We start from the raw sequence: 27,818 nt of genomic DNA, 5'->3' as shown, positions 1-27,818 counted from the left end.
TCGTTATCTTGATGCTCAATGAATCGTCAAACACACGGGTATTAATTAAATGATACTATTAATAAGGTATAAATGGAAGTAAAAGAGTATCGAAGACACAACGCCATCGAACCTAACGCGATGTAATACATGTTACTGTCTCGAAATCTGATAGCTGACTGTCTTGTCCCGACTTGTCTCGATAAAATGATAACAAAAAGTCGAAAAGGAGTCACGCAAATAAATAAGTACAACATAAGAGCTTTACACATACACGTAAGCGATATATTTATGTTTCGAAACTCGGATTTCGAGCTCCAAGACCTTCTACGCCTTATTTTGTTTGAAAAATCAAAAAATTCGATTATATTACGTAGTAAAATTATTATTTTAACTATTAAATACGTACATTCGTAACAAATTATTGTTGAATTTAATATAAGAATTACTCACTATGAAGTTAAAAATAAGTAGAAAATGTTATAATAGAAGTGAGTGTGTAAAGGCATATAGTAAAATACATACATACAACATGTAACAGTGAGTTAGTCAATTATAGGTTACAATATTTGTATTAATCAGAGTTGAAATTAAATTTTGATACAAAATTATAAATAACTTTTAGCACAGTATATTCTGTTTAAACGTGTATATACTATTATTTCTTTAATTGTTGAAAATTATATGTAATAATTATTTTGTTAAATCTTACCCCGAGTTGATGCACAAAATACATGTTTTATCTTAAAAATACAAAACACAAACACAAATCTAACTATTCATTTAAATTTTTCCCTGAGAATTTCTGGATAATTCTTCTGAATAACACTTCCTTATTTACATACGAGGTGTGCTTCCTTCCGCCATGTTCCGCTTTAAAATCATGAGAAATATCGATATATTTGAGAATCATAGGAAGTGTATTCCATATGTCACCGTATAGTGGCGCTGTAATCATGCGTTCTGCATAAAATATAATAACTTGGGATAAATAATAAACAATTAGGAATAAAAAAAAACTCTGGTCTAAATAGCTAACTTTTTGCAAAGTATGTTCTATTTAAATGTTTATATGCTATTATTTCATTATATGTTGAAAATTATGAGTAATAATTATTTGGTTAATCTTACCTCGTGTTGATACACAAAATACATGTTTTATCTTAAAAATACAACACAAACACAAATCTAACTACTCATGTAAATTTTTACCTGAGAACTTCTGAATGATACGTCTTTCTGGATAATTCTTCTGGAGAACACTTTCTTTTTTACAGACGAGATGTGCTTCCTTCCGCCATGATCCCGCTTTAAAATCGATCGTTAGAAATATCGATATGTTCGTTAAGCATAAGAAGTGTATTCTATATTTCACCGTCAAGGCGCTGTAATCGCACATTTTGCAGGAAATACTGAGAATAAAAAATAAAATACTCTGGTCTAAATGAAATATACGAAATTCATTAAGAATTCTTAAAAAAGAACAAAAATATTCATACATTACATGAAAAATTGTCAATACCTTAATTTGAGAAATGGGAAATTTTATTATATTACGTAGTAGAATTATTATTTTAGCTATTAAATTTAATAAATTATTCTTGAATTTAACATTAGAATTGTTAAAAATTACATATGAAGCAGGATGAAGTTAAAGAAAGAACAGATAAGTAGAAAATGTTATAGTAGAAAAATGTAAATGAAAACATAAAATAAAATGTAAAATAAAATGTAGATATAACAATGAGTTAACCAATTACTAGGTTATAATATTACTGGTTCGAATTGAAATTAAATTTTGGAATAAAGTTATAAATAACTTTTAGCATAGTATGTTCTATTTAAATGTTCATATGCTATTATTTTTTCAATTGTTGAAAATTATATGTAACAATTATTTGGTTAAATTTTACCTCGAGTTGATGCAAAAAAATATGTTTTATGTTAAAAATACAAAACACAAACACAAATCTAACTATTCATTTAAATTTTTCCCTGAGAATTTCTGAATGATACGTCTTTCTGGAAAATTCTTCTGGAGAACACTTTCTTTTTTACAGACGAAATGTACTTCCTTCCGCCATGATCCCGCTTTAAAATCGATCGTTAGAAATGTCGATATGTTCGTTAATCGTAGGAAGTGTATTCTATATTTCACCATCAGGGCGCTGTAATCGCACGTTTTGCAGGAAATACCGAGAATAAAAAATAAAATACTCTGGTCTAAATGAAATATACAAAATTCATTATGAATTCTTAAAAAAGAACAAAAATATTTATACATTACATGAAAAGTTGTTCTCAATACCTTAAATTGAGAAATGAGAAATTTTTTGTTATATTACGTAGTAGAATTATTATTTTAGCCATTAAATACGTACACCTTTAATAAATTGTACTTGAATTTAATATTAGAATTGTTAAAAATTACATATGAAGCAGGAAGAAGTTAAAGAATCAACAAATAAGTAGAAAATGTTATAATAGATATATGTATATGAAAACATAAAATAAAATGTAAAATAAAATGTATAGTAGAAAATGTTATAATAAAAGTATGCATATGAAAACATAAAATAAAATGTAAAATAAAATGTATATATAACATGTATATATAACAATGAGTTAGCCAATTACTGGGTTATAATATTACTGGTTCGAATTGAAATTAAATTTTGGTTTAAAATTATAAATAACTTTTAGCACAGCATGTTCTATTTAAATGTTTATATGCTATTATTTCTTTATTTGTTAATTAAAAGAATTACTTATGGCACAATATATATATTGTATAATATGTATATATTTTATTTATAGATATAGTATATAGTATATTTATAGTATATTGTATAGAATTATTTTGTTAAAAAGATAATAAAAATTAAATACTGAATGTGTAGATACTGAAATGACTTTTTTATTAATATAATATATTTAATTTTTAACGTTTATCCAATTAATAGAATTATTTATTATAGTAGTTTGTCCATAATATTATTTCATTAAAGAAACGATAAAAGTAGTAATGCAAAAATAGTAATCTACTTTATTAACATTTTTCCACAATTTAATTACAAGTTACCGTGTAATTTGATATTTCATTTTATTACGATTTTCTTCAATAAAAGGGACTCTAAAGTGAGTCTTTTATTTTCAATGATAAAATTCTATCAAGATCTCCCGATAAATTTAATCCGAAAATAATAAACTGCCACACTTTCGCAACAAACTAACGAACTTCGAGTGTCATAAATACAATAATCGATACCTTAAGCGTAGAATATCTTGCCCGAAAGATATTTCTATTGATATTTCTATTGCAAAAACCGTGCAGCATTCAACCGAAGTTACCAATCCTCTTTATACAATTCCAGCCAGGTAAGCTTTCTTAAGGCTATTTAAAGAGGTTTAATCAATGTATTTCCCAGCGAAAGGTAACTCGATTTCTCCAAGTGTTTGTCCATACCACGACTAGCGTTTTTTTGTAAAATTCTCCGCTCGATAGTGGCCTAAAACAACAGTCACGAGTATTCCAATTTCTTCGTTTCAATTAACAGAAAAGTTTAGAACAACAGTTCCAAATGAAATAAATGTGGTTCCTAGAATTGGCCTCATCGGTCACCAAGGAAGCGTAGAACAGCATAGTTCCCTCTAGCATTCTCATTTGCGGTTGTCGGTCCACTGCTATTCGATTACCCTCCCATAGCTATTTTCATCCCCTATACCCTCATATATTTGGTTTTAACATGTTTACGTGATACTGTAAGTCGTATTGAACTCATTCGAGGCTTAACATGATATAACGTTGGCTTTTCTAAAATTTAATACTATCTTTTCCTTTTCTCTTTCCAAATATTGTAAGAATAAAATTACGCATATCAAAACTGTTGAAGATTCTACTAATTGTAAGTTCAAGTAATTTAAAAGATGCGAAACTAGAACTATTAAGGCGATCAATATTTTCTAGTTTTAACAATTTTCAAGACCTAGTCATTATAAAAAATTTTCAATCTTCTAGAAATAATTGACTACAATTTTCAAAAATAAAACTTTCCTTACTTTTTCATTCGATATATAAAGTAGAAACATCTTTTATGAAGTTATAGCAGTTTAAGATACTGATAATTTCTTATCGTTATAGTCTTACTACATATCTTAAATTTTAACTAAAAATTTGACTCGTCACAAAATGTTAATAAATAACATTATATTAAATAATTGAAATAAAACAAATGAATAATTAATAAAACAAAAATAATTAATAATAGATAAATTATTTTGTACTTTCACATGTAAATTTCTTAAATTTTCATATTAGCAGTTACATATGCGTAAACATAATCTAAAAGTGATTGATAACTGTAAGATAAATGTCTAAAGCAATAAGTTTTTCAGAACCATCTTATGCTACTTTATATTGTTAGTTTCATTTAAAGTTGGTATCAGAGAATTTTACGTGAATATATCTAGATTCATTACACGCGGATGACCTCTCAGGAATTTCTGTCGTACTTTACAGCAACAGATGTCCAGTGTCTAAAGAGCTGATTTCAAAAGTTTGCGCAAAGCATTTGTCTCTTTCAGAAGATTCATACATAAAATTGTAATATATAAAAAATCTCATTTTATTTTTATTTTTCGTGATTCCAGTATTTGCTTATCATTTGTGAAATCAAAAAGTTTGAAACTTCTGTTTCTTCGAATAAAATCATTATATGCATGTATATATTTGTATAATCTGTTATAAACAAATTGTAATTTATTATTAGCGTAACATTAGTTATAATGATATGTATATAAAGACATATCCATAGACTTTTCAATAGCTAAAAATTTTCTTAAAAATGTAATTACTGGTAAATACGATTACTAAAAATAATCTCATTAAAATCCTACGATATATCTTTTAAACAGCGCGCCGCTGTGCTTCGTCTCTAGTAATAAAATTGATTCTAACAATTCCCTATATTCAGTTTCCACTAGCATTATAGGAATATTTCTGTGAACATCTTCGCGAAGTTATTGGTATTAACACGATGAATGAAGACTGGTGAATATCTAAACACAACTAAATAACAATTACGATGTTGCAGTGTGATGTTGATAATATTTGAGTATGCTTACCAATATCTAATTCGAAAAAAAATATTGTTTAATAAACAAATATCATGACCATTGTCTAACTTGTAGAGGTTATGTTGCAAAGTAACTAATTTTGTATTAACGGATTCGTGAAAGAATTAATTTTTTATAATAAACATTGCAAACATGGCATATTTAACAAGAAAAGAAATAGATGAAATGAAACCACAAATTGAGAAAGCAGTTCACAAATTTCTTGGTTTTGGGGAACCTGCTATTGTTACAACGGCTGTCAATTGTATTACTTCAGGTTATGATAAACGCAAAACAGCAGGTTTGTAATAATCAATTATTTATGTATCTTATAAATTGATTAATGATACTATCTAAATATTATAGTTAATAAAGAATCTAATCCTCAATAGATTTATATACATTTCTATCTCATTATGGTACAGAATGAAAGTATATCAGAATTACATTCTTTTAAAAATAATTTAATTTAATATAATTAATTTTAAACTTTATTTTAAGTGTATAATTTATACGATAAAAATATATTTTCCTAACATTTCCCCAATTTTGTAGATAAATTATCTGCTCTGCTAGAAGATAAAAAAGCTTCAAAACTAACTGAGAAAATATTTACAATATATGATGATGCCAAAGCAGCACAAAAAAATAAAAAACGAAATCATGTGGAAGATAAGGATAAAGATAAAGATGCGAAGAAACCTAGATTTAAGGATGATGAAGTCAAAAATGAAAAAACGACAGAAGCACAGTTATCTGCGGATAAGGTATCAATTATTCGTAACAATGTTAACATAAACCAAATATAAATCTTGTGTTAATTATTTATTGCTTTCATGCAGATAAGACAAATGATGGCTAATGCTCAAAGAGAAATTGAAGAAAGGAAAAGAGCATTAAAAGCTATAAAACAAGAAGAAGCTGCCCCGGTGAAACCTCTGTTAAAAACACGAGATTCCTTGCCAACCGTAGGAAGCATGTATAATCAGGGTTTACTAAGTAAAACGGATTCTGACAAAGCACGAAAAATTGCTGCTTTACAAGCTCAGATTAGAAGTAAACTAAGTTCTGGATTACTTGGTAATGTCAGCGTCCCAGATAAACCAACGCCTTTGATCTTAGATGAATCTGGAAGAACTGTAGATATAACAGGCAAGGAAGTACAGCTTACACAAGTAGTACCGACATTAAAAGCTAATATTCGAGCGAAAAAACGTGAAGAATTTAAAGCCCAATTGCAAGAATCAAAAGGACCAGAAGAGATCCAGGATACACACTTTTTTGATACTAGAATAGGGGTCAAACCCGCAGTACGAGGCAAACGTACACTCAAATTTCACGAACCTGGAAAATTCCAGCAATTGGCAGAAAGAATTCGTATGAAAGCCCAGCTAGAGAAGTTACAAAATGAAATTAGTCAAATTGCCAGAAAAACTGGTATAAGTTCAGCAACTAAATTAGCCCTCATAGCGCCGAAAACGGAAGCTCTTAGCGAAGATGTGCCTAATGTAGAATGGTGGGATTCTGTTATATTAACAGGAGGATATATTAACCCAAACGAAGATGAACCTACTATTATCAAAAGTTCCACTATTACAAATCTTGTAGAACATCCTACGCAAATGCGGCCACCAAGTATGTACTATCTGATCATTTTTTTAGAGAACACTCATTTCTAATTAAATTATATAGTTTGGTTAATTATTATTTTTATTTTAGCTGATCCTCTGAAACCAATATACATGCCCGTATTTTTAACAAAAAGAGAACGCAAAAAATTACGCAGGCAAAACAGACGAGAGGCATGGAAAGAAGAACAAGAAAAAATTCGATTAGGTCTTGAACCTCCTCCAGAGCCAAAATTACGAATTTCAAATCTTATGCGAGTATTAGGCACAGAAGCTGTACAAGATCCTACGAAAATAGAAGCTCATGTCCGGCAACAAATGGCTAAAAGGTTAAAAGCACATGAGGATGCTAATGCAGCTCGAAGACTTACTGCTGATCAGAGACGAGAAAAGAAGGCAAGAAAACTTAAAGAGGATACCACACTTGGTGTACATGTCGCTGTTTATAGGTAAGTTTGAAAACATAATTAAATACTATATCATATACATATATATTATGGAAAAATTAATATTGTTATTACAGAATACGTGATCTTTTAAATAATGCTTCAAAGAAATTTAAAGTGGAAACAAATGCAAAACAACTTTATCTAACAGGCTGTGTAATGCTTTTCCGAGACTGCAATGTCGTTGTAGTTGAAGGAGGAGCAAAACAATTAAGTAAATATAAACGGTTAATGATGACTCGAATCAAATGGGAAGAAGATATTATAAAAGATAATGACGGAAATGACGTGCCGAATAAATGCGTTCTTGTATGGGAAGGAACTAGTAAACAACGACATTTCGGAGAAATTAAATTCAAAGTTTGTCCCATTGAAAAGATGGCTCGAGAGCACTTTAAAAAACATCAAGTTGAACACTATTGGGATTTAGCTTATAGTGGAGCAGTACTTGATAATACTGACGATGTTCATTCTTAGAGATAGATTTTGTAATTTCAGCAATAAATATTAACACGCTAACATGGACGCAATCATAGATAATTTCAATACATTTTAAATAAATGATTATTAAATAATTATGGGAGCAAAAAATAGCAAAAAGTGAACAATGTAAACAATGGCACACGGAGCAAAAATAAAAGTGCTCAAGGCCTCTTCAGTAACAGTTTTATTTTTAAGTAGTTATAGAAACCCATCCAAAATATGAAATGAAATTGTTCAAATCATTCATTATTTATAGGTCAAATTCAGATCACATCTTTTATTTGTTATCAAATAAATTTTCTCTTTTGAAGAATTCTATTGTTATTATTATAAAAAGATTAATTAGAAGAATAATACTTATTAATTCAAAACAAAGATCTAAGATATAAAGTGTGTTGCTTTCTAATTTCTATCTAATATAAAATAAATTATATTTATGATTACAAGTTACATACAAATAAATAACATTAAATTTATAAGACAAAAACCTTCACATTCAATGAGAAATTTTAATTATTTTCAAAACAATTGACATCAATTGTTTATTCGTTGTTTCTAAATTTTAACTCTGTCTCCCCACGCGTGGCATAAGTAATTAATTATATGTAATGTGTAATATCCTTTTATGGATTGCCACGTCAAGATTGTAGGCGTACGAGCGCATATAACCAACGTAGTTAATCATTCATGACATCGTCGCCAAGGATCTTAATCTTTGAACAACATTATAGCCAAGACTGTAAGTGTCAATTAGCATAGTGGCACTGAAACGCTACACATGAGATGTACCGTAAAAGAATACATAACGTATACATACATACGGTGTGCCATATACATACACAAAAGTGCGGATGCACTTTGGAGCCTTGGAAACTGCACGTCCAACTGCAACTACAGATAACATAGTCTATGAAAGGTAAACCTTGGTTTTGTTCATTATACTAATCCGGCTACGGTAACGTGCTTTTACCTAAGTAAGCGTATTGGTTCAGCGGTACCTTGTTGACACCCTATATTATGGGGCCCCACTCTCTAAATCCGCTGAACGGACTGAAGCTTTACTTTCGTTCGAGGATCGGTCTCAGTTCAGGTTTACCGCTCCGTACTCTTGCGCATTCTCGGCGCGGTTCTTGCGAAATTTTATGAGGCAAATGAATCCTATCGTGCATTAACGTACGATCAATCAACGTTACGTTAATACCGAAAGTTTTAGAAAAGAAAAATAAAATAAAATGTACGTGTGTGTGAAACGAAGACCGTTCAATGGTATATTTCTCTTCCTGTCGCGGTGAGTGTTCCCGCCCATATTACGATTACTTCACTACATAGTGATTTTCACGAAATTTGAAGTTACTTTTTTCTAGGAAATTAGTACGTTTGATATAGCTTAATCTTTGAAAATGCTTTCCTCCATTAATGTTCTAACGGTAATATCAGAATTACAGATCATTATATCTCTATCTAGTGTATCAGTATTCAATTACTGCGAATTAAAATGCTCTGTTATTAAAGAGAAACTAAAAATGTTAAAATATCAATTAATGCATCATCTGTGTTATTTGTCTATGAGTAGATTTGGCATAGATAATAGAAACACGTGTGTGTCAATAAAGCAAACATGTTGAGAACAAGTAGCTTATTTTTGTAATAAAAATTGTATTATTTATTTTTAATACGTGTTACAAGCAAATACTTTGTAATTTATATCTTATATATTGATTCAACATTTAGTTAACAATCCTAGAAGAAAAATCACGTGTACTTGCATTTATTTTTGTAAATATATCGATGTAAATTTTAAGTCTCTAAAATATTAATTTCGCACTGAATATCAATAATTGTTAATATTATTGATATTATTGTGATATTTTGAAAGTATCTTCTTTTATCTGACAACGTAATATCAAATTAATATTTGTAAATATTTTTATTAAGAAGAATTATAAATTTCTCTGCAAAGAAATATTATAATTATAAATCTCTCAAACTCGAATTTTTTTTACATTAAATATCTTTAACTACATCACGAACTAAAGTTTCATAAAGAATATATTACGAAACATTTACAGTTTCATTTACATCATTCATTATTAATTTTAAATTACATATGTTTCATATAATTAAAAAATATCGAAATGCACACGCATTTGTGACAATTTTCTTAATTAGCAATGACATTTTAGAAAAAAGATTATACATATATATGTACATTGTTTAATTAGAAGGAACAATTTTGGCAGTGTCGATAATAATATTAAAATTTAATTTTTTTAACATTGAAATAATGACATTTGGAATACAATTTGTTAATTTATTCATTCTCACAATAATTTATTCATTGAACAATGAATAATTCAATAAATTTATTCACTTTCTTTCATATAAATAATTCCATATTAGTAATTTAATTATTAAAATCTAATCTATTTTGTTATATTTGTTATAAATAACACAACTATTCACAAAATAGATGATTGATAAGTGCATATAGATAAAAATGGAAAAACAAAATTTTATAATAATAATTTATAAAAATTAGTATTGGGTATATACCATTATTACATTTAATGCAAATCGATTTTAAATTTAAAAAAAAAATCTTTAACAGGAACAAATTACGTTCCCAGATAATAGCTACCACCAATTTATACGGGCACTAATCATGGGAGCAGAGGAGATTACGTAAGAAAATCACAAAAGAACCAGGAAAGAGTTAAATGTCAAGCAACGAATCTTTTTCAATCTCTTCTTAAGGTCGGACGTATTCGTTTCGTCCACAGCATGATCAAAAAAGTCGCTAAGTAGAAAGAGACTTGGCTCCAAGATGCACCTAAGTGTCACAATGAATGAACTTAACGCAATAAATAGAATGAACAATACTCCCCACGGAATGAGGTGAAATGCCATCTTCTAGACAAGGTCTTTAGAGTATTTAATTCAGTATCTGCAGTAAATGTTCAAACTAGTCACGCGATCAACTCTGTATCGATATATAGATTCGTTTCTTTTTCTTTTATACTAACAAGAATATTTATATACATTTATATACATTTATGTACATTTAGTTCTATGTAGTGTGTTAGCACTACAAGATTCTCTTTTTTTTATGTTCAATGACTCTAGAAAGTTTTCGTACTACTTTTATAATACTAAGTTTATTTTCTCCAATTTTTTTATCATTTTGAAGAGGGCAAAATTTAAACGTTTTTATGGACATTAAAACAATTTTTTCCATAATTAAATTCACCAAGATTTTAAAGTATTGAAGTTTTGCTTTACAATGATTAATAATTCTTTATTGAATATACTTGCTGGAATCTGTATACCGTATTCTGTAGCATTTGGCTAATACTGAGAAATATTAACTTTTATTAAATTGACAACTATGAAAATCCAAAAGAAGGAGGGTTTCAGTTTCAGGTTGACATTGGTTATGAAATAAGAGAAATGTGTTTTTTGCTTTTCCTTGTCCAAGGAGTATTATGCAAAGACAATAGTCTACTGGAGAACAGTCATAAACGAATTTTATTAATTCCATTGCATGAAAAATTAGATACTTTCGTCACGTATTTTGATTCAGTTACAATGCGGATGTAGAAACAACAAGAACTTCTAGTCCAAAAGTACCCAACCCTGTAATTGTGTTTCTAATGGTCGATCCTATCGCGTCATTGTCAAGTTAGGTAATAAGACAATCATTGAATTTACATGACAATTATTAGGTAACGCAAGGTACACTACTGCGTGATAGACAATTTCTCACGAATTCACCTCAAGTGGAAGGTATAACATTATCACGGTATTCTCAACGCCTTTTACATTCTCACAATTTTAATGCTCACGCAAATGTTTCATACCAGCTACGAAAGTTTCAACTTTCGTCACGTCCAATTAAATATTTTCCTCTCTTTGAAAACGAAGAAAGTAGCTAAAAGAAAGAGAAATTTGGTATAAATTTCGACGTAAAATTTTATAATTTGTATAATGGTTGCAGTGTGTAATTATTAAATTTATTATAAATTATTACACTTAATTATCGAAAGGGGAGTTTTTTTTTGTATATTGTTATGTATTGTTTAACAAAGAAAGGTCTAACAGATATGATCTTTGTTACAATTAAGTTTCAAATTTTTAATGATGACCCATGAGATCGTAAGATATCTATCTACTTACCCTAACAATAAAAGCGTTGCTTATAACAAGAAATGAACGTTACCTTTCTGTTCCCACGATATTGATAGTAAAAATATTTTCTACAGGCGTATTATTCTCAAGTTTATTACAGATAATTGATGAGTTTTCTTCTCACAAGATTATTTTCGAAGGAACTGGAGTTGCTGCAAGAATCTGTATTCGTTATAAAACAAGTGCTTTCCGTTCCCACAATTTTATTTCTTTCAAAGGTCTACCTTTGCCATTGAATTTTAATATTTATTATTAAAATTTATCAATTTAATTTGCTCACTTTCACAAATTTAAACAAACATAAATCCTTGCCTTCTTTCGAGGAAAAAGGAAGAATTCTTTGGTAGTTTTCAATCTCTGTTCAATATGTTTTAATTTTTTAAACAAACTATACATTTTAAATAAGCTCATGACAAAGCTTATTTTTCTATAAAAGTTTAATAATGTATTTAATAATAATGAAGAATCAGGACATAACTTAAATTGAGCATGTGATTACTAGAAATCTTTAACTTTCTTAAAAAAAAATAAACCAATGTACTTCCTATAATATATTCCCAAAAACGTTGTCCTCTCAATCCTATTACTCATTCATCAGAGTAAATCAAAAAAATACCCTTATCTCTACACTATATATCACGATAACATCAGTTCCAATGTTTACAGATTAGACGAAATATCGATGCTTACGATGTTGTATGTACATAGAAGCGAGTTCGTATCTCCTATCCTTAGATTCTAATTCACAGATTCTTCGCTGTATTGGTACTCGTCGATAGTACAATATTACCGTCAAACATGTTACTGGACCTAAGCAAACGTACGAACATCTCAATGGAGAAATACAATCAAGCGGAACAAGCGATCCTGAACTCGCGGACGCATTTGAATCATGGTTCTCCCTCGTGGTTCCTCGGCGCATCACACGAGATGACCGAGCACGCTCAAAACTTGTCGAGGAAGGCTCTGCGGATAGAAACGATGGCCGTGATGTTGGTGGAAGCATTGAACATGTCGTCGAAAGAAGCATCCTCCGTGTTACCCTCGGTAGCTGCTATCAATTGTCCCGACTCGCCTACATTTTTACAAGTGATGAACAGCTGCAAGAACGTCAATCCCCGCTACAGAACGCACACCGGAAAATGCAATAACGCCTTGCATCCGACTTGGGGTGCAGCTATGGAAGCTTACGTACGATTCCTACCGTCTGATTACGTGGATGGTGTCTCTCTGCCGCGTACAGATTTACCCAGCGCCAGGGAGGTCTCGTTGAGAGTGCATTCTGGGGGATCGGATGTTAAGCATCCTTATCTAATGGCGCTCACCGCGTTGTTCGGCCAATTCCTCGTTCACGATCTCGCGCACACGCCAAAGATGGAACTACCCAACGGAGGGAAATTAAAATGCTGCGACGTCGACTACGAACACTTTCATCCGGAATGTTTCCCAATCCGAGCTGATAACCCCGTCGGTTGCATGGAATATTCTAGATCGGCGCCGCATCCTGGAAATTCACTGCAGGTAACAAAAATGTGTGAATATGTGTGTGAATGAAATTATTTGCGAAAATTCTTACGAAACTCTTACGAATCGTTGAAGTAGAAAATAGAATTAATGATTAAATAATAACTAAATCGAATATTTTGACGAATTACGAAAACTCTATAGATTGAAATAATAATTCATGGAAAATTTAGAAATTCGAAAATGTACAAAGTGCGTGTAAAATGTAAATGCATCTAAATAAAGTAAAAAGTTATGGCACTCAAGCGAAACAAATTTCTCTTTCAGCGTGAATTTTAGGACTAGAATTCATAATTAAATAATAACTAAAAACACTCACATATTTTTAGTAATCGTAAAATTTTAAAAATGTCCAGTCATTTTCATCAAGTTGTTAGTTATAAGGTAAACGCGAAATTCGTAAAATCATTGTAAAAGTATTTTTTTACGCAGGGGTGCAAATTGGGTCCTCGACAACAGATCAACCAAGCGTCCTCGTACTTAGACCTCTCTCCTGTTTATGGGAGTTCGGAAGACCTAGCGAGAGCTCTGCGATCCGGCAACGGCGGTTTACTTAATACGCAGAGGAAGAACTTGCCCATGCCTTCGCCGAAGTACGAAAGTTGCAGAAGCGCGAACAGAGCTTTCCCGTGTTTTCTTAGCGGAGATTCGCGGGTAAACGAGAACCCCGGTCTCACTCTAATGCACGTACTTTTTCTACGTGAACATAACCGAGTCGCCACAGTGCTGGGACAACTGAATCCTCACTGGAACGACGAGAGACTCTACCAAGAAGCAAGAAGGATCGTTATCGCGGAAATGGAGCATATAACTTATAACGAGTTTCTACCCGTTGTTCTTGGAGAAACAACTCTCGACAAGTACGTGCCCTCTCTCTTCCTTCATAATTAATTTAACGGATTAACAGTTCCACTGGTTGGATACGTGGATACACCCGCGTGGATACATTTTATTTAGTTCATAATTTCTTCTTTAGTTCATAATTTTATTACTGTAAAATGGGGATACTTTAATTTGAATTTATGCAATAGTTTTATCCATTAGATGGACCGGTACTATGAAATTTTTATTTAATTTTACTAATTTGTTACTTTATGTATGAAGTGTTTACGTATTTTGAACTTATGGTATTTAATGGATTAAGAACTCCACTTCAAAAACACATCTTTCGATTCCATACATTTAAAGTCTGCGCATGGGATATCATCGATTTACATCATGCGAGTGGGAGAGTACGAACTTTGAAAAAACAAACGCAATCAAAGGAGAACTTTACGCTTTAAAACGAGAGAAAATGTCACTATATGATTTTTTTTTTTTTCCGAAGTAACAGTTTAAAATATCGACAATTTGTTGGTATTACTTGTTCAATTACGCTTCTTATTGTATGTATATACAGTAAACTGATTTGATTTTTTAAAATATTGAAAGGTACCAGTTACGCTTAACACATCGGGGATACTTTCGAGGCTACGATCCTCGAACGGATGCGACACTTTCGAACGCTGCCGCGTCTGCTGGACTCTTCTTCATTGCCACGCTGACCCCAAAAACCCTCGACCTAGTTGACTCGCGATCGGCGTTAAAGTCTGGAGAAAGGTTCTTACTATCGGCCTTCTATGCTCCGCAAGAGTTCTATGAAGCTGGTGCTATTGATCGTCTGATCGTCGGCGCTACAGGTCAGTTGAAATTACATGCAAATATTATTTCAATGAGAAAGAATTCCTACGTACATCTCGCGAAATTTAATCATCGAAAGATATACGAGTCATTCATAGTTATTAACTCCATAGATACTCAACTCCGCACTAGAGCTACCGACAAAATTAGCAAGAGATAGTAACATGTAATTTATATTTTAAAAATATCTATTGCTAAACTTAATCAAACAAGAATCAAAAAATTACTTTTGTAGTCAAATTGAGAAATTGGAGAAAGAAAGTGGAGTTGATTAACATTGAAAAACTTTATGAGATTTACATGAATTTTTTCTTTATTTAATTTTTGATTTACATTTTTTGTTTTATGTAATTTCTGCTTTATTTAATTTTATGATAATATAAATATTTTAAAATGTTAATTATATTAAGTAAACTTCTGATTATCTCAAATTAGTTAAATTAATGTCATAATTAACTGAAAGAAACTAACAGATCAATATAAATTTAGTAAATTATTTACACGCAATTAAATGATAAATAAAATAATTAGAAAAATAATTTACGTAATTAAAAAATACGTCCTTGTTTCATTCGTATTTATTTTCCCGGTTAAAACAAAAGAGATAGTTACGGTTAATGTAGAATAATGTATGTCAATCTAAATGCCATTAGATCAAGCAAACTATTTGTTAGAATTGTTTCTACAGATGTTACTTCAAATGGCAAAGTTTTTAACGCAACCTTTCAAAGCGTTTATCAATTACAGAGTACAGTAACAGACTCTTTGTGTTACATGAACCTTAGAATTCATTATGTGAAAATTAACAAGTAAAGTAATATATTACGAGCATTTTTATAATCTTTTTTAAATTTAAAAATTGATAATCAATACAAAAAAAGCACGTCCGTTAATACAATACAGTATATTTAATACAGTAAATTAGATAAATTATATTAATTCTAGTAAAATTACTTTTTAATATAGTATAAAATTTACGTAATAAATATAATATATATATTGTTTAATAATAATAATTCTATTAAGATATTATAGTCTAATTACTAAGATAGTTCTATTTGATTTAAATTTTCATTGTACATATCCATTAAGATTTGATCATAATATTTGAAAGAAAACTACTAAAATTTGTCAAAGTATACGTAACGTATAGAGAAAATATATATAGATAAAATTTTTGTAAATATTGTTACAATTTGCTAACACATTGTCCCATGAGAACTTGGTTTTAATGGCGATCTAGGATGCAAGATTTAATTTCCGCGACAGCGGGACATTCTAGGAAGCCATTGCCGCCGGGATTGAATGAAATCCTTTTGGAACGATATTTTCATGATGGAAAAAGCAACGATATTGCTGTGGATTACGCTGCACAAATCATACAGCAAGGAAGGGATCATGGTTTACCACCTTATGTCAAATGGCGATCGTTTTGCAATTTATCATACGTCAGCAGTTTTGAAGACTTTAGAGGAGCAATGTCCAAAGATACTATAGAAAAACTACGAAAAGTTTATAAGTAAGAGAGAAATATATATGTATAATATGTACTGTAGATGTTTATGCATTTATGAAAAATTTAAAGATCCAAAAATACACAGAATGCAAAATATTTGCAAAAATATGAAATATTCAAAGTGTAATACTCACTGTAATATTTAATAGTGTAATAAATCTGTACTCCTACTTTCTTATTTTTGTTCATAAAAATGCAAATTTGCATGAAATTTGCATCTACGGTCTAGTTATCATTCTAGATATTTGTTATAAAAAATTAAGAAAACATAGTAATATTTCTTTTTCAATTTACAGAAACGTGGGAGATATAGATTTAGTAACGGGACTACTTTCTGAAGCACCCTTACCTGACTCAGTCTTAGGACCAACATTTCTTTGTTTATTGGGCCGCACTTTTCGGAATATTCGTTTTGGTAATTCACGATGTCTACAGTTAATTATAAATATATTACTCTAGTATATAATTTACGATATAATATTTTATAAATTATAATACAGGTGATAGATATTGGTATGAGAATATGAACACCCCAGGATCGTTTACCTTAAATCAATTAGAAGAAATCCGAAAAATCACAATGACACAAATATTGTGTTACAATGGTGAGAGATTGCATTGGGTGCAACCTAAAGCATTTCTTCTAAAAGATCGTTTTTTGTAAGTTTATTGTTAATATAGTAATATATAATTATTTTTCTCGGACAAAAGAAATAATGAATAATTTATATTTTTAGAAACGAAGTGATAAACTGTACGATACACACAAGCGGATCACCAAAGCTTTCATTTTGGAAAGAAAGGAACGATTCATAATTCCTTTACTATTTGCAATTGTACATAACAAATATTATCTAGTTATTATTAACAGAAAATACGAGCATTTATGTTAAACAACATTGTTCCTTATCATTGAAGTTATAAATCTCTATTTTTTTACCATAGAGAGATTTAAAAAAAGTTTGCTAAATTAAAAATTAATGAAGAATTTACAAATGAAACGCATTACTATGTACTCAAAAACATGTCCATATACTTAATATTTTTTATATATTTGTAATATTTGTAACAGTACAATAATTGTATGCAAAAAATGTATTAACGAAATATTTTCATATTTTCTGTACATAAAGTAACATAAAATATTTTTATAATTTTATAATTAACAGATTATACAGAAAATTATATATGAGTAAAAAATAATAAAAGATTTCAAAAACTTAGAAATGTTTCATCCTATAATGTACAATTTTTAATAATGCTGCTTAGTGTAAATATATAAAACTTTTTTATTGATAATATATAAAATTAATTACTCATAATATATAGATATATAAAAATTTTTTATTAATTTCTATATTATTATAAAGAATTAAGTATGAAAAAGTAACAAATTAATGTTTAAATCGAATAACAAAGAAGTATTTTATTTGATAAAAGATACGCATATTAACCTTTTCCTCTTTTGTTTGCTAAAATAATATTTTTCATAACTGATCATATTTTTTTCTAAGTATTGAACAAATTATTATTTTAAACAATTGTAATAATTTTGAATTGTACTTATTATATAACTGTAATACCGCTGACTCGTTACATCACTTTTTAAATTCCGGAAACGACAGGATATTTTCATTCACATGTTTAGTTGTTGAATAACTATAATCCTTATCATTTACAACAAAACAATGAGATATATTATTTTTTGTTAAAATACACAATTTAAACTATTATGGACAATTTATTCCATTTCTTTGATTGTAGTTTTTTACGATCTGCCTTATTAATGATTACGATATCTGTAGTAGAATATTCGGGATAATTCTCGAGTAACGAAGAACAAGAAGGCCATGCAACACATTGATTCGTTGATTCTCTTGGAGCTGAACTCTCATTGGTCAAATATTTCTACACTCGTACGGAAGAACTTTTACTGCGCGTATAGTCTGCGCATTACTAGTTTCTGTGAAGGTTGCATCACTACACGTGAAGTTAGGGTATTCGCGTCTTTTCTTAAGTTTTTTCGTAAATTTCAAAAACTAAAACGTGTAAAATCAAAATGCTGGCCGCTGCAAGATTGTTGACTCGTAGTTGTAGCAACATAACCTGCGACATTAGTAGAAAACAACAATTCAGCACAATTCTTAAAAATGTAAGTTCCGATGGCGATCCACGGCGTGCAATTTCATTTACCGAACATTTTTTCGTTGTATTAAATTTGTACAATGTTAATATCATTTGACCCTCTAATAAGATTAAGCTTGTTATTATACATTTGTTTTTATTTCGGCAACATTTTCTACACTTAAATATTCGTTTCATCAACATTTAAGTAATATCTATTTCGTAGCCGGCACGTGATCCACCTTTTCTAAAGATATTTAGTTTTTATATATCTTAAATTAATTTTATGAAAAGATAGAGCATTATTACTATTTATTGTATCTAAATTCATTACTTGTACCAAACATTATGAAACGCTTTTGTCGTATTATAATTGATTATAATAGTAAATATAACATTTAGAATATATAAATTTAAACATTTTTCAGGCTGCGGCTCCTGTATTCAGCGTACCCCAACGATTTACAGATCTGCAACAATACAGACACAAGTAAATTGATGCTATATCTTGTTACAATTATTTTATATATTGAAATTAACATTTAATTTTTATGTATTATCAACGACGCATCACTAATTGTGATTTTAAATGTCATGAGTTAAAACGTATTTCTTATTTATTTAGATCCGAAGGTGTGAAAGGTGCTGTTATTGGCATTGATCTTGGAACAACATTTTCATGTGTAGCAGTTATGGAAGGAAAACAAGCCAAAGTTATTGAAAATGCAGAAGGTTCACGAACGACTCCATCTTACGTAGCATTTACTAAAGGTTAAAATTTAAACTTTTATTAATTATTCTCTTTTATTAATTAAATATCATCGTATTAGAGAATTGATGTTTCCATAATTTGTAATAGAATTTTTAATATAAAATATTTTTAAATAATTTACAAGCCTATATATTTATATATGTGAAATAAGTATTTAATACTTTTCATTATTGGCAATGTGCATTGTCATTCATTTCATAAATGTTCTTAAAATCAGTAATTTGAATAAAAAGTTCAGTGTGAAGTACATGTGACATATCTATATTAAATTAATTCTAAAATTATAAAAATAAGAATCATATTTAAAATTATTTAATTTTGGAATAACTTTTGTATTAAACAAAGTATAAGTGATAAATTAAACACAATATATAATGCACAACTTTCAGATGGAGAACGTCTAGTTGGTATGCCAGCTAAACGTCAAGCAGTTACAAATTCAGCGAACACATTCTATGCTACAAAACGACTAATTGGACGAAGATACGACGACTCTGAAGTAAAAAAAGATATGTATGTATATTTTATATACATGTTAATAAATGTTGAATATTTTTGTTTTTTAAATGGCTATAATTTTAGGAAAGCTGTTTCTTATAAAATTGTTCGTGCCTCTAATGGAGATGCATGGGTACAAGGAGGTGATGGCAAAATGTATTCTCCTAGTCAAATTGGTGCATTTGTACTCATGAAGATGAAGGAAACAGCAGAATCATATTTAAGTACATCAGTGAAAAATGCTGTAATTACTGTTCCTGCATACTTCAATGATTCACAAAGACAGGCTACTAAGGATGCTGGTCAAATTTCTGGACTTAATGTACTTAGAGTAATTAATGAACCAACAGCAGCTGCTCTTGCATACGGCATGGACAAAACAGAAGATAAAATGTAAGAATATTTTTAATTGTTAACATAATATTACTGCGAAGTACATCAAACGAAGAATGATGCCATTATTTTTCGTCTCTTAGAGCTATTAAATGCTTGTATATATGCTGAAATTATTTACTGACTAATTTAACTAAATATCAATATTTTAATTGTTTAAAAAAAGCATATTTTAAATATAAAATATATTCTTTCAGTATTGCAGTCTATGATTTAGGAGGTGGTACTTTTGATATTTCAATTTTGGAAATTCAAAAAGGAGTCTTTGAAGTTAAATCCACAAATGGAGATACCTTCTTAGGAGGTGAAGATTTTGATAATGCATTAGTTAATTATCTTGTATCAGAATTTAAAAAAGATGTATGTATATTGAAATAAGTTTACTATTTTCAGTATGTCAAAAGTGATTACATGTAATGTTTTAATATTTTTATTTTTATCTACAGCAAGGTATAGATGTAACTAAGGATGCAATGGCTATGCAACGATTGAAGGAAGCATCTGAAAAAGCAAAGATAGAATTGTCTAGTTCTTTACAAACTGATATAAATTTACCTTATTTAACTATGGACTCTAGTGGACCAAAACATTTAAACCTTAAACTTTCAAGAAGTAAATTTGAAAGTCTTGTTGCTGATTTAATTAAACGTACTATTCAACCATGTCAAAAAGCACTTTCTGATGCTGAAGTAACAAAATCTGACATTGGTGAAGTATTGTTAGTTGGTGGTATGACAAGAGTACCTAAAGTTCAACAGACTGTACAAGAAATTTTTGGTCGACAACCATCCAAAGCTGTAAACCCCGATGAAGCTGTTGCTGTAGGTGCTGCAGTTCAAGGTGGCGTCCTTGCTGGTGATGTAACAGATGTTCTTCTTTTGGATGTTACTCCTCTATCACTTGGTAAATAACTACTTTTTTATTTATTTCATTAAGACTATTTTTAAACTATGATGATTAAGACTAATCTTCTCTCTGATCGAAATGAAGAACTTAATCTGCTGAGTTATTATGCCAAAATAAATTTTTAAGCATTTACATATGATTAGAGAATAATTAAATCCAATATTTGTATTTTTTAGGTATTGAAACATTAGGTGGTGTTTTCACACGATTGATTTCTCGAAATACCACAATTCCTACTAAAAAAAGCCAAGTGTTTTCTACTGCTGCTGATGGTCAAACTCAAGTAGAAATCAAAGTACATCAAGGCGAACGAGAAATGGCTAGTGACAATAAACTTTTAGGACAATTTACTCTTGTTGGAATTCCACCTGCGCCTAGAGGAGTACCACAAATAGAAGTTGCATTTGACATTGACGCTAATGGTATTGTTCACGTATCTGCTCGAGATAAAGGCACTGGAAAAGAACAACAAAGTATGTAAACGAATAAATCAAGAATAAGTTTTTATAAATGGACCAACGTGTTAATTCTTTATACGTATTAACAAAATTGTTCTATTTTTCAATTTTTAATTTTTATTTACAGTTGTTATTCAATCCAGTGGTGGTCTTAGTAAGGATGAAATTGAAAACATGGTTAAAAATGCTGAACAATATGCTAAGCAAGATAAAATTAAAAAAGAAAGAGTTGAAGCTGTGAATCAAGCTGAGGGCATTATTCACGACACAGAATCCAAATTAGAAGAATTTAAAGCACAGTTACCACAAGACGAAGTAAATCTTTATATACATAACTACATATATGGCACATAATATGTATTAACTTTTTTTTTTAATAACACCACTTAATTTTATAATTTAATAATTTTTATAGTGTGACAAACTCAGAGAATTGGTTGCAAAAGTGCGAGAAACATTAGCTAAGAAAGATGATACAGAACCAGAAGAAATTAAAAGACAAACAAATGAATTGCAACAAGCGAGTCTTAAATTGTTTGAAATGGCTTATAAGAAGGTGCGTGATTTATTTGTTACATCTTTTTGGAAATATACATTATTAAATTCATTTGATTATTTACAGATGGCTGCAGAACGAGAAGGACAAGGTCGAAATGAACAGCAGCAACAGCAACAACAGCAACAAGAAGATGGACCTGAAAAGAAAGAAGAGAAGAATTAATTCTCGAATAATTGACAAACAGTGGTGGTGTGACAGGCCAAAGCCGGGTCACTTTTACTCGTATCAAAATTTTCATTATACTTATTTTGGAACTAGGTTTCAAATACTAAATATCATTTAATAATGTTTATAATTTAAAAAATGGAAGAAACAATTTATAAATATATTTATAAATATATTATTTTATGTACATTGTGCACATAAAATAGAATCTCTCATCACGTGTTATTTATATATTTCAGGAATTTTACTGTATACTGTACTTGTTATTACTTGTACTGTTACATTATCTTGAACGTTTAACACATTCAGTCGATGATTACTTTGTTAGTCGATCAACACGTGCTTTAACAACTGATCAAAGTAACCTGGCATGGACTGGGCGAAAATTAATTACATTTAAACAAAAAATTAATTGTGCACACACAACTATAAGAGCATCAATCGTTGCTCGAGGAAAATGCATTTTTATATAGCATGCAACAAAATTATAACAAAATTAATTTTGCACTATAATTTTTGAGCATGTTTAAATTAGTATAATAAATTTAAATCTGAAAAATAAAGTACGTAAAGAATATTTTGAAAATGATCAGATTTAAAAACCTGATTACCGGTTGGTAATGAACAATTTAAGAAATTGAATATGTAAATGTGAATCTTTATGAAGAAGCTATACATAGTATGTTATTTATTACATATTAACAATTTGATAAAAGCAAGCCAAATTGCAAACTGTACATAACTGCTTACCTCATAGCATTTATTGCTATCAGATTTGCTATTATATTCAAGGAGCGTGCTGCAAATGCAAGCACGTTTAACAGTAGTAATGAAAATTGAAAAACAAGAAATGCAATCGTAAGACTTTATTAATTTAGTATGAATGTGGAAGAAAATAGAGAGAATGCAATGAGTGCTCGATCCATAACAAATTAGAAAATATGCGATATGTAGATTATTTTAGGAAATGTTATATTATGTGTAACCATGTTATTAAAATTTTTTATTTGAAATACAATTTTAGAATTTAATTTCAATGCTTTCAGTGCGTTATCTAATAAATTTATAAAAAAAGCAATGTACATGTAAATATATGAAAAATTGTATAAAATTTGTTTGCAACTATTAAAAATAGAATATTTTCATTGAAAGACGCATTTTATATTTGATATATTCTTATGACTTACGTATTTCAAAATAAATATATTAAGTTATTTCAAAATATTTGATTACTAAATTTGTACTTTTTAATAAATTAAACATCAATTAAGTTAATTTTTTTAAGTAAATATATACGTATATTCAAATAAATTATTGAATACTTTGAAAATGTGAAACAATTTGCTTGAAGACTACAGTAATGATCTGTAATTCTGTATAAAACTTTTATGTACATTTTAAACAACTATGTTTCACAGCTAAAGTTATCAGAAACTGTATAATTATGATGATACAATTAATCTCCTATGTACAAATAATAATAATAACACTTAATTAAAATAATTATAATTTAATTATAATTTTAAACAAAATCATGTATATGTAGTTCCTATTCTATTAAAAATAGAAGACAAAGTCTAATAATTATTAAAATTGCAGAAAAAACAATCTTTATAACAATTATCAATGTTTTTATAAAGAAATTGATCTAAATAAATACAATCTTAATAATTGTAATAAGTCTTGTATAACGTGTTTCTTTAATAGCGGTTTGTATAATATATTAGAGATATTCATTGTAAATTCATATAAACAAATTCATGTAAAACCATCAAGTGTTTCATGTAATAAGAAATGTATTCCTCACAATGTATGTTTTTGCTAAATTTAAATTCTAACATAGATCAAACTATTCTATTTTTAATAGTTGCAAACAAACTTTAGATAAACATTAAATATATAATATTAAAAAATGTATATTGGTGCAATAATTCATATAGTGCAATTTTAATTGTCTTAACTACATACATATTGCATACATATATACACATATACTTTTCTAAAAACATATAAAAGTATATAAAGACTAAACGTATCAACTATTTTATCAAGTCGTTATCTAATTTTACTGAAAAAAATTTATTCCTTAATACATTTCCTTTATTATATCGTCATCATATTTCTCTAAACATATTAGTTTAACATATATGTATATTTCGTTAATTAAATGCTGAAAATATGAACAGTTCAAATATTTTTTTTCCATAAGTCGTTGTATATAAAATATAACGTTACAATTGTTTGTTATGTAACTCGCAACACGACAACAGCGCACTCTATTTCTATCGCGCATGTTTATAAGAATACTCGACACTGGATCTTCAAACAATTTAAAAGTAATATATAAATTATTATAAGACACAAATATCAGAATTATGTACATAAAATTTAAACATAACACGAATTTTACAATAACACTATATTTATGAAATAGTATTCAGATGTTACGAAATGTGATGGAATCACGAAAATATTAACGTTTATAGAGGTACGCCACGTTTACATTAAAGTTTCGTATTATAATTAGTTACAATTAGAATTTAGAGATACAAGCGAAAATTAATATTATTACAAAAAAATAAAATTAGAGAACATTTCAATTAATCGATACGTATGTTCAATCAGTTGATGGTTAAAAGCGAAAATAGATATATATTTTCGTATACAGCGACTTACAAAAATACTTAAACATATACTATAGAAAATTTTTATATATATAAAATATAAAATATAAAATATTTTATCATTAATATTGTAATGAGGCCATAATGATCATATTAGTTAATATTTTCAGTCTGAAAATTCATGATTCGATATTCAGACTGATAGACGTAAAAATGTTTATATAATCAAATGAAATATTGAATATTTATGCATAAATTTAAATATTTGTGCAATATGCATTATTTATGCATTAATTTGAATATTTATGCATAAATATATACGATATTTTCGTAGGATATTGTTTTCCTGTAAATCCTATTAGTGCATGACGCAAACAATCCGCCAAGTTAATAACGCGAACCTGTTGCGCAGAAGGTTAGTCGATTACCGAAAATCAAAGTGTTAAGACATCATTCTGTGCGTGATATTTATTAACTGGATAATTCTTTCATAATCTTTCGCCATGTTATTATTAACGTTTAATTAACGTACGTTTTGATTTAATAGTTCATCAAATATTATAATTTGTAGTTAAATAATCTTTTTCTCTTTGATCGTCTTTTTGATTGTCAAGTGTTCATTTACCTTGATAGCTCGTATTAGGAGCTTTCAAAATAAGATTTAACCTTGATCATTATATCATTTTTTATATAATTTGTTTCTTTTATATATTCATTTAAAAGTTTTACTTTTCTTTTGTTCACTTACAGATTAATTATTGGTTGATTGCGAGGGAAATTTCGAAGCATTACGAAACGCCATGAAATTCAAAAGAATACCGCGAAATTCAAATGATTAATAATAAATCCGATAGCTCTTCATGAAGGTATGATAACATTTAACTTATTTTAATGAAGAAATTTAGGCAAATTTACTAGTAATGGACAGTGTTGCTCTGAGAATTATTTATTAAATATAATAATATTACATCAATAAAAGAATACAACGATTTGTTTGACAATTAATTTATAGAATAAAATCACAGGCTACGAAGGAGCATACTTCATTATGTTATATTCGTAAGTTACTTCATAATTTATGTTTATTAAATTAGTAAAAACTTACGAGTATTTAATTTAGAGCAGAATTTTTTATTCTGAGTTAACGTTTCGTTCGAAATACGCGCGTATTGGGTCTAGATTACAGCGCCAACGGTGAAATATGAAAACATTTACTACGATTCTCGAATCGTAATCGATATTTCTCACGATCGATTCTTAGGCGGGAAGCATGGCGGAAGAAAGTGCACCTCGTATTATCGAGAAATTCTCAGGTAAAACTTTAAATCAATAGCTGTTAAATTTGTGTTTGTCTTGTGAACTTTTAAGTTAAAATTTACATTCGACTTCAACTCATCAAAATCTGTTAGATTACCAAAACTGTGCATAATCTTTAGTTCCCTAAAGTGACTAATTATTTAACCAAATAATTATTACACATAATATTTCACCGCATTTTCGTACTCTTCGCTCTCCCACTACTAATCAGCTTTATTTTCAGAAAATTTTATGACTGCGCGCAATGCAGTTGGTAGAGTCAATGTTTGTTGCGCAGTATTTAAATATTTTTCTGAGCAAAATGTCTCTTATTAAATTAAATTAATTCATTTAAGCTATAGTTCACGAAATTAGAGTCAGTGAGTCCGATTGTTACTTAATCGCGCGCGTTAATACTCTTTTATTTTTCTTTTTTTTATATTTTTTCTTATTCAACATTCGTTTTCGGTATATTAGAGTCAGTGCTCAAGAGGATAAGGCCTCTCCTGAAGATCAAGATCGTAAGTAATTTTATATATTGTACTTCAGTTTATTCAAATTTTTCAAATTTGACAAAAAAATATAATGTTTGATATTTGTTACAGACGCATCACAGCATCAATTTTTTTGCATTTTTTTGAGGAAAATCCAGCGGTAGCTCTAAAGCCAAGAATGTAAGAATCTTTCATTATCTCGAACTTAAAATTCTGCTTTACTTTTAAATATTGTACAAATTCTAATGTTTTATGTTTTGTTACAGATCTTCCAATTCTCCTCAACCTCTATGAATCTTACGATGCTTCTAAAGCTAAGAATGTAAGTACTTTAGCACATTGTACTATTCTCTATAGCTCTCTTTCCATTCAAGTCAAATGTAATATTATAATTATTAAATGAAAACATTTCAAATTATTAAAGTCTCAATTTTTATCATTATAAAAGTTTAAATTTAATTTAAATAACACTTTGTCTTTATGCTTTTAGAAATTTTTCACGGCGTTCACTTTCACCATGGATTCTCAATGATATCTGCTTGAGAAGAATCTTCACAACGACTTTCCTTGGTCCAGCATCGACGATAATGTTCTTCGTATCTGTCGCGTAAGTTACACGCATTTATGTTCCTCCGGTCACTCAATCATGTCGTAGGACAAAAGGTCTGAATCGGCACGGGTGACTGGTTGTATACGTAGAATTTTTGATGAGCATAGTGACCGCGGGTATTTTTTTATACCCGTGAGTAGTAACATCTTTTTCAGGTTTTATATTAGATCAGGATAGGGCTTCTTGCACATCGCGATTTTAACAATTAGAATATGTACATTTATAGTAATTACTTATAAAATCATAATTACTTAGTAATTACTTATAAAATCAGAATATGCTTTCAGTATAAATCTTCAGAATAAAATATCCATATGAACAAATAAATTATAAATATTTATAAATAATTATTATTAAAACGAT

General features: G+C 29.0%; 4 protein-coding genes across 7 annotated transcripts in view; all 4 read left to right on the top strand.

Moving 5' to 3' along the window:
- The first annotated feature begins 4,973 nt into the window (after positions 1-4,973).
- Positions 4,974-7,826, top strand: LOC122527038 (U4/U6 small nuclear ribonucleoprotein Prp3). Of its 2 annotated transcripts, XM_043650824.1 has the most exons (6): positions 4,976-5,093; positions 5,170-5,395; positions 5,650-5,861; positions 5,937-6,729; positions 6,814-7,171; positions 7,246-7,826. In XM_043650824.1, exons 2-6 carry the CDS (start codon positions 5,248-5,250, stop codon positions 7,643-7,645), a joined length of 1,911 nt encoding a protein of 636 aa, XP_043506759.1. In that variant the 5' UTR covers positions 4,976-5,093; positions 5,170-5,247; the 3' UTR covers positions 7,646-7,826. The 2 variants fall into 2 exon arrangements, with proteins under 2 accessions (XP_043506758.1, XP_043506759.1); XM_043650823.1 differs by having other exon boundaries at positions 4,974-5,395.
- A 637-nt stretch (positions 7,827-8,463) lies between these two features.
- LOC122527037 (peroxidasin-like) lies at positions 8,464-17,654 on the top strand. Of its 2 annotated transcripts, none has more exons than XM_043650820.1 (8): positions 8,464-8,567; positions 12,586-13,357; positions 13,793-14,220; positions 14,792-15,039; positions 16,310-16,559; positions 16,853-16,971; positions 17,057-17,216; positions 17,294-17,654. In XM_043650820.1, exons 1-8 carry the CDS (start codon positions 8,503-8,505, stop codon positions 17,370-17,372), a joined length of 2,121 nt encoding a protein of 706 aa, XP_043506755.1. In that variant the 5' UTR covers positions 8,464-8,502; the 3' UTR covers positions 17,373-17,654. The 2 variants fall into 2 exon arrangements, with proteins under 2 accessions (XP_043506755.1, XP_043506757.1); XM_043650822.1 differs by lacking the exon at positions 8,464-8,567 and adding an exon at positions 8,710-8,939.
- An 840-nt stretch (positions 17,655-18,494) lies between these two features.
- Positions 18,495-23,449, top strand: LOC122527036 (heat shock 70 kDa protein cognate 5). 2 transcript variants are annotated; one of them, XM_043650819.1, is made up of 11 exons: positions 18,496-18,708; positions 19,109-19,170; positions 19,306-19,451; positions 19,842-19,965; positions 20,035-20,343; positions 20,541-20,703; positions 20,790-21,246; positions 21,426-21,722; positions 21,835-22,022; positions 22,123-22,263; positions 22,330-23,449. In XM_043650819.1, the coding sequence occupies exons 1-11, from the start codon at positions 18,616-18,618 to the stop codon at positions 22,426-22,428; spliced, it is 2,079 nt and encodes a 692-aa protein (XP_043506754.1). In that variant the 5' UTR covers positions 18,496-18,615; the 3' UTR covers positions 22,429-23,449. The 2 variants fall into 2 exon arrangements, with proteins under 2 accessions (XP_043506753.1, XP_043506754.1); XM_043650818.1 differs by having other exon boundaries at positions 18,495-18,708; positions 19,842-20,343.
- A 3,368-nt stretch (positions 23,450-26,817) lies between these two features.
- LOC122527064 (sodium/potassium/calcium exchanger 4-like) overlaps positions 26,818-27,818 on the top strand; it is a 48,635-nt gene continuing 47,634 nt past the window's right edge. Inside the window, exons 1-4 of the mRNA XM_043650882.1 lie at positions 26,818-26,872; positions 26,957-27,025; positions 27,112-27,167; positions 27,336-27,452. The gene's annotated coding sequence lies outside the window, so the exon portion shown is untranslated. The remainder of the gene's footprint in view (positions 26,873-26,956; positions 27,026-27,111; positions 27,168-27,335; positions 27,453-27,818) is intronic.

The sequence above is a fragment of the Frieseomelitta varia genome, unplaced genomic scaffold, assembly GCF_011392965.1.
Source record: "Frieseomelitta varia isolate USP_RPSP 00005682 unplaced genomic scaffold, Fvar_1.2 scaffold_208, whole genome shotgun sequence".
In the NCBI taxonomy this organism is placed as follows: domain Eukaryota; kingdom Metazoa; phylum Arthropoda; class Insecta; order Hymenoptera; family Apidae; genus Frieseomelitta; species Frieseomelitta varia.
This window is presented reverse-complemented; position numbering and strand designations above follow the sequence as displayed.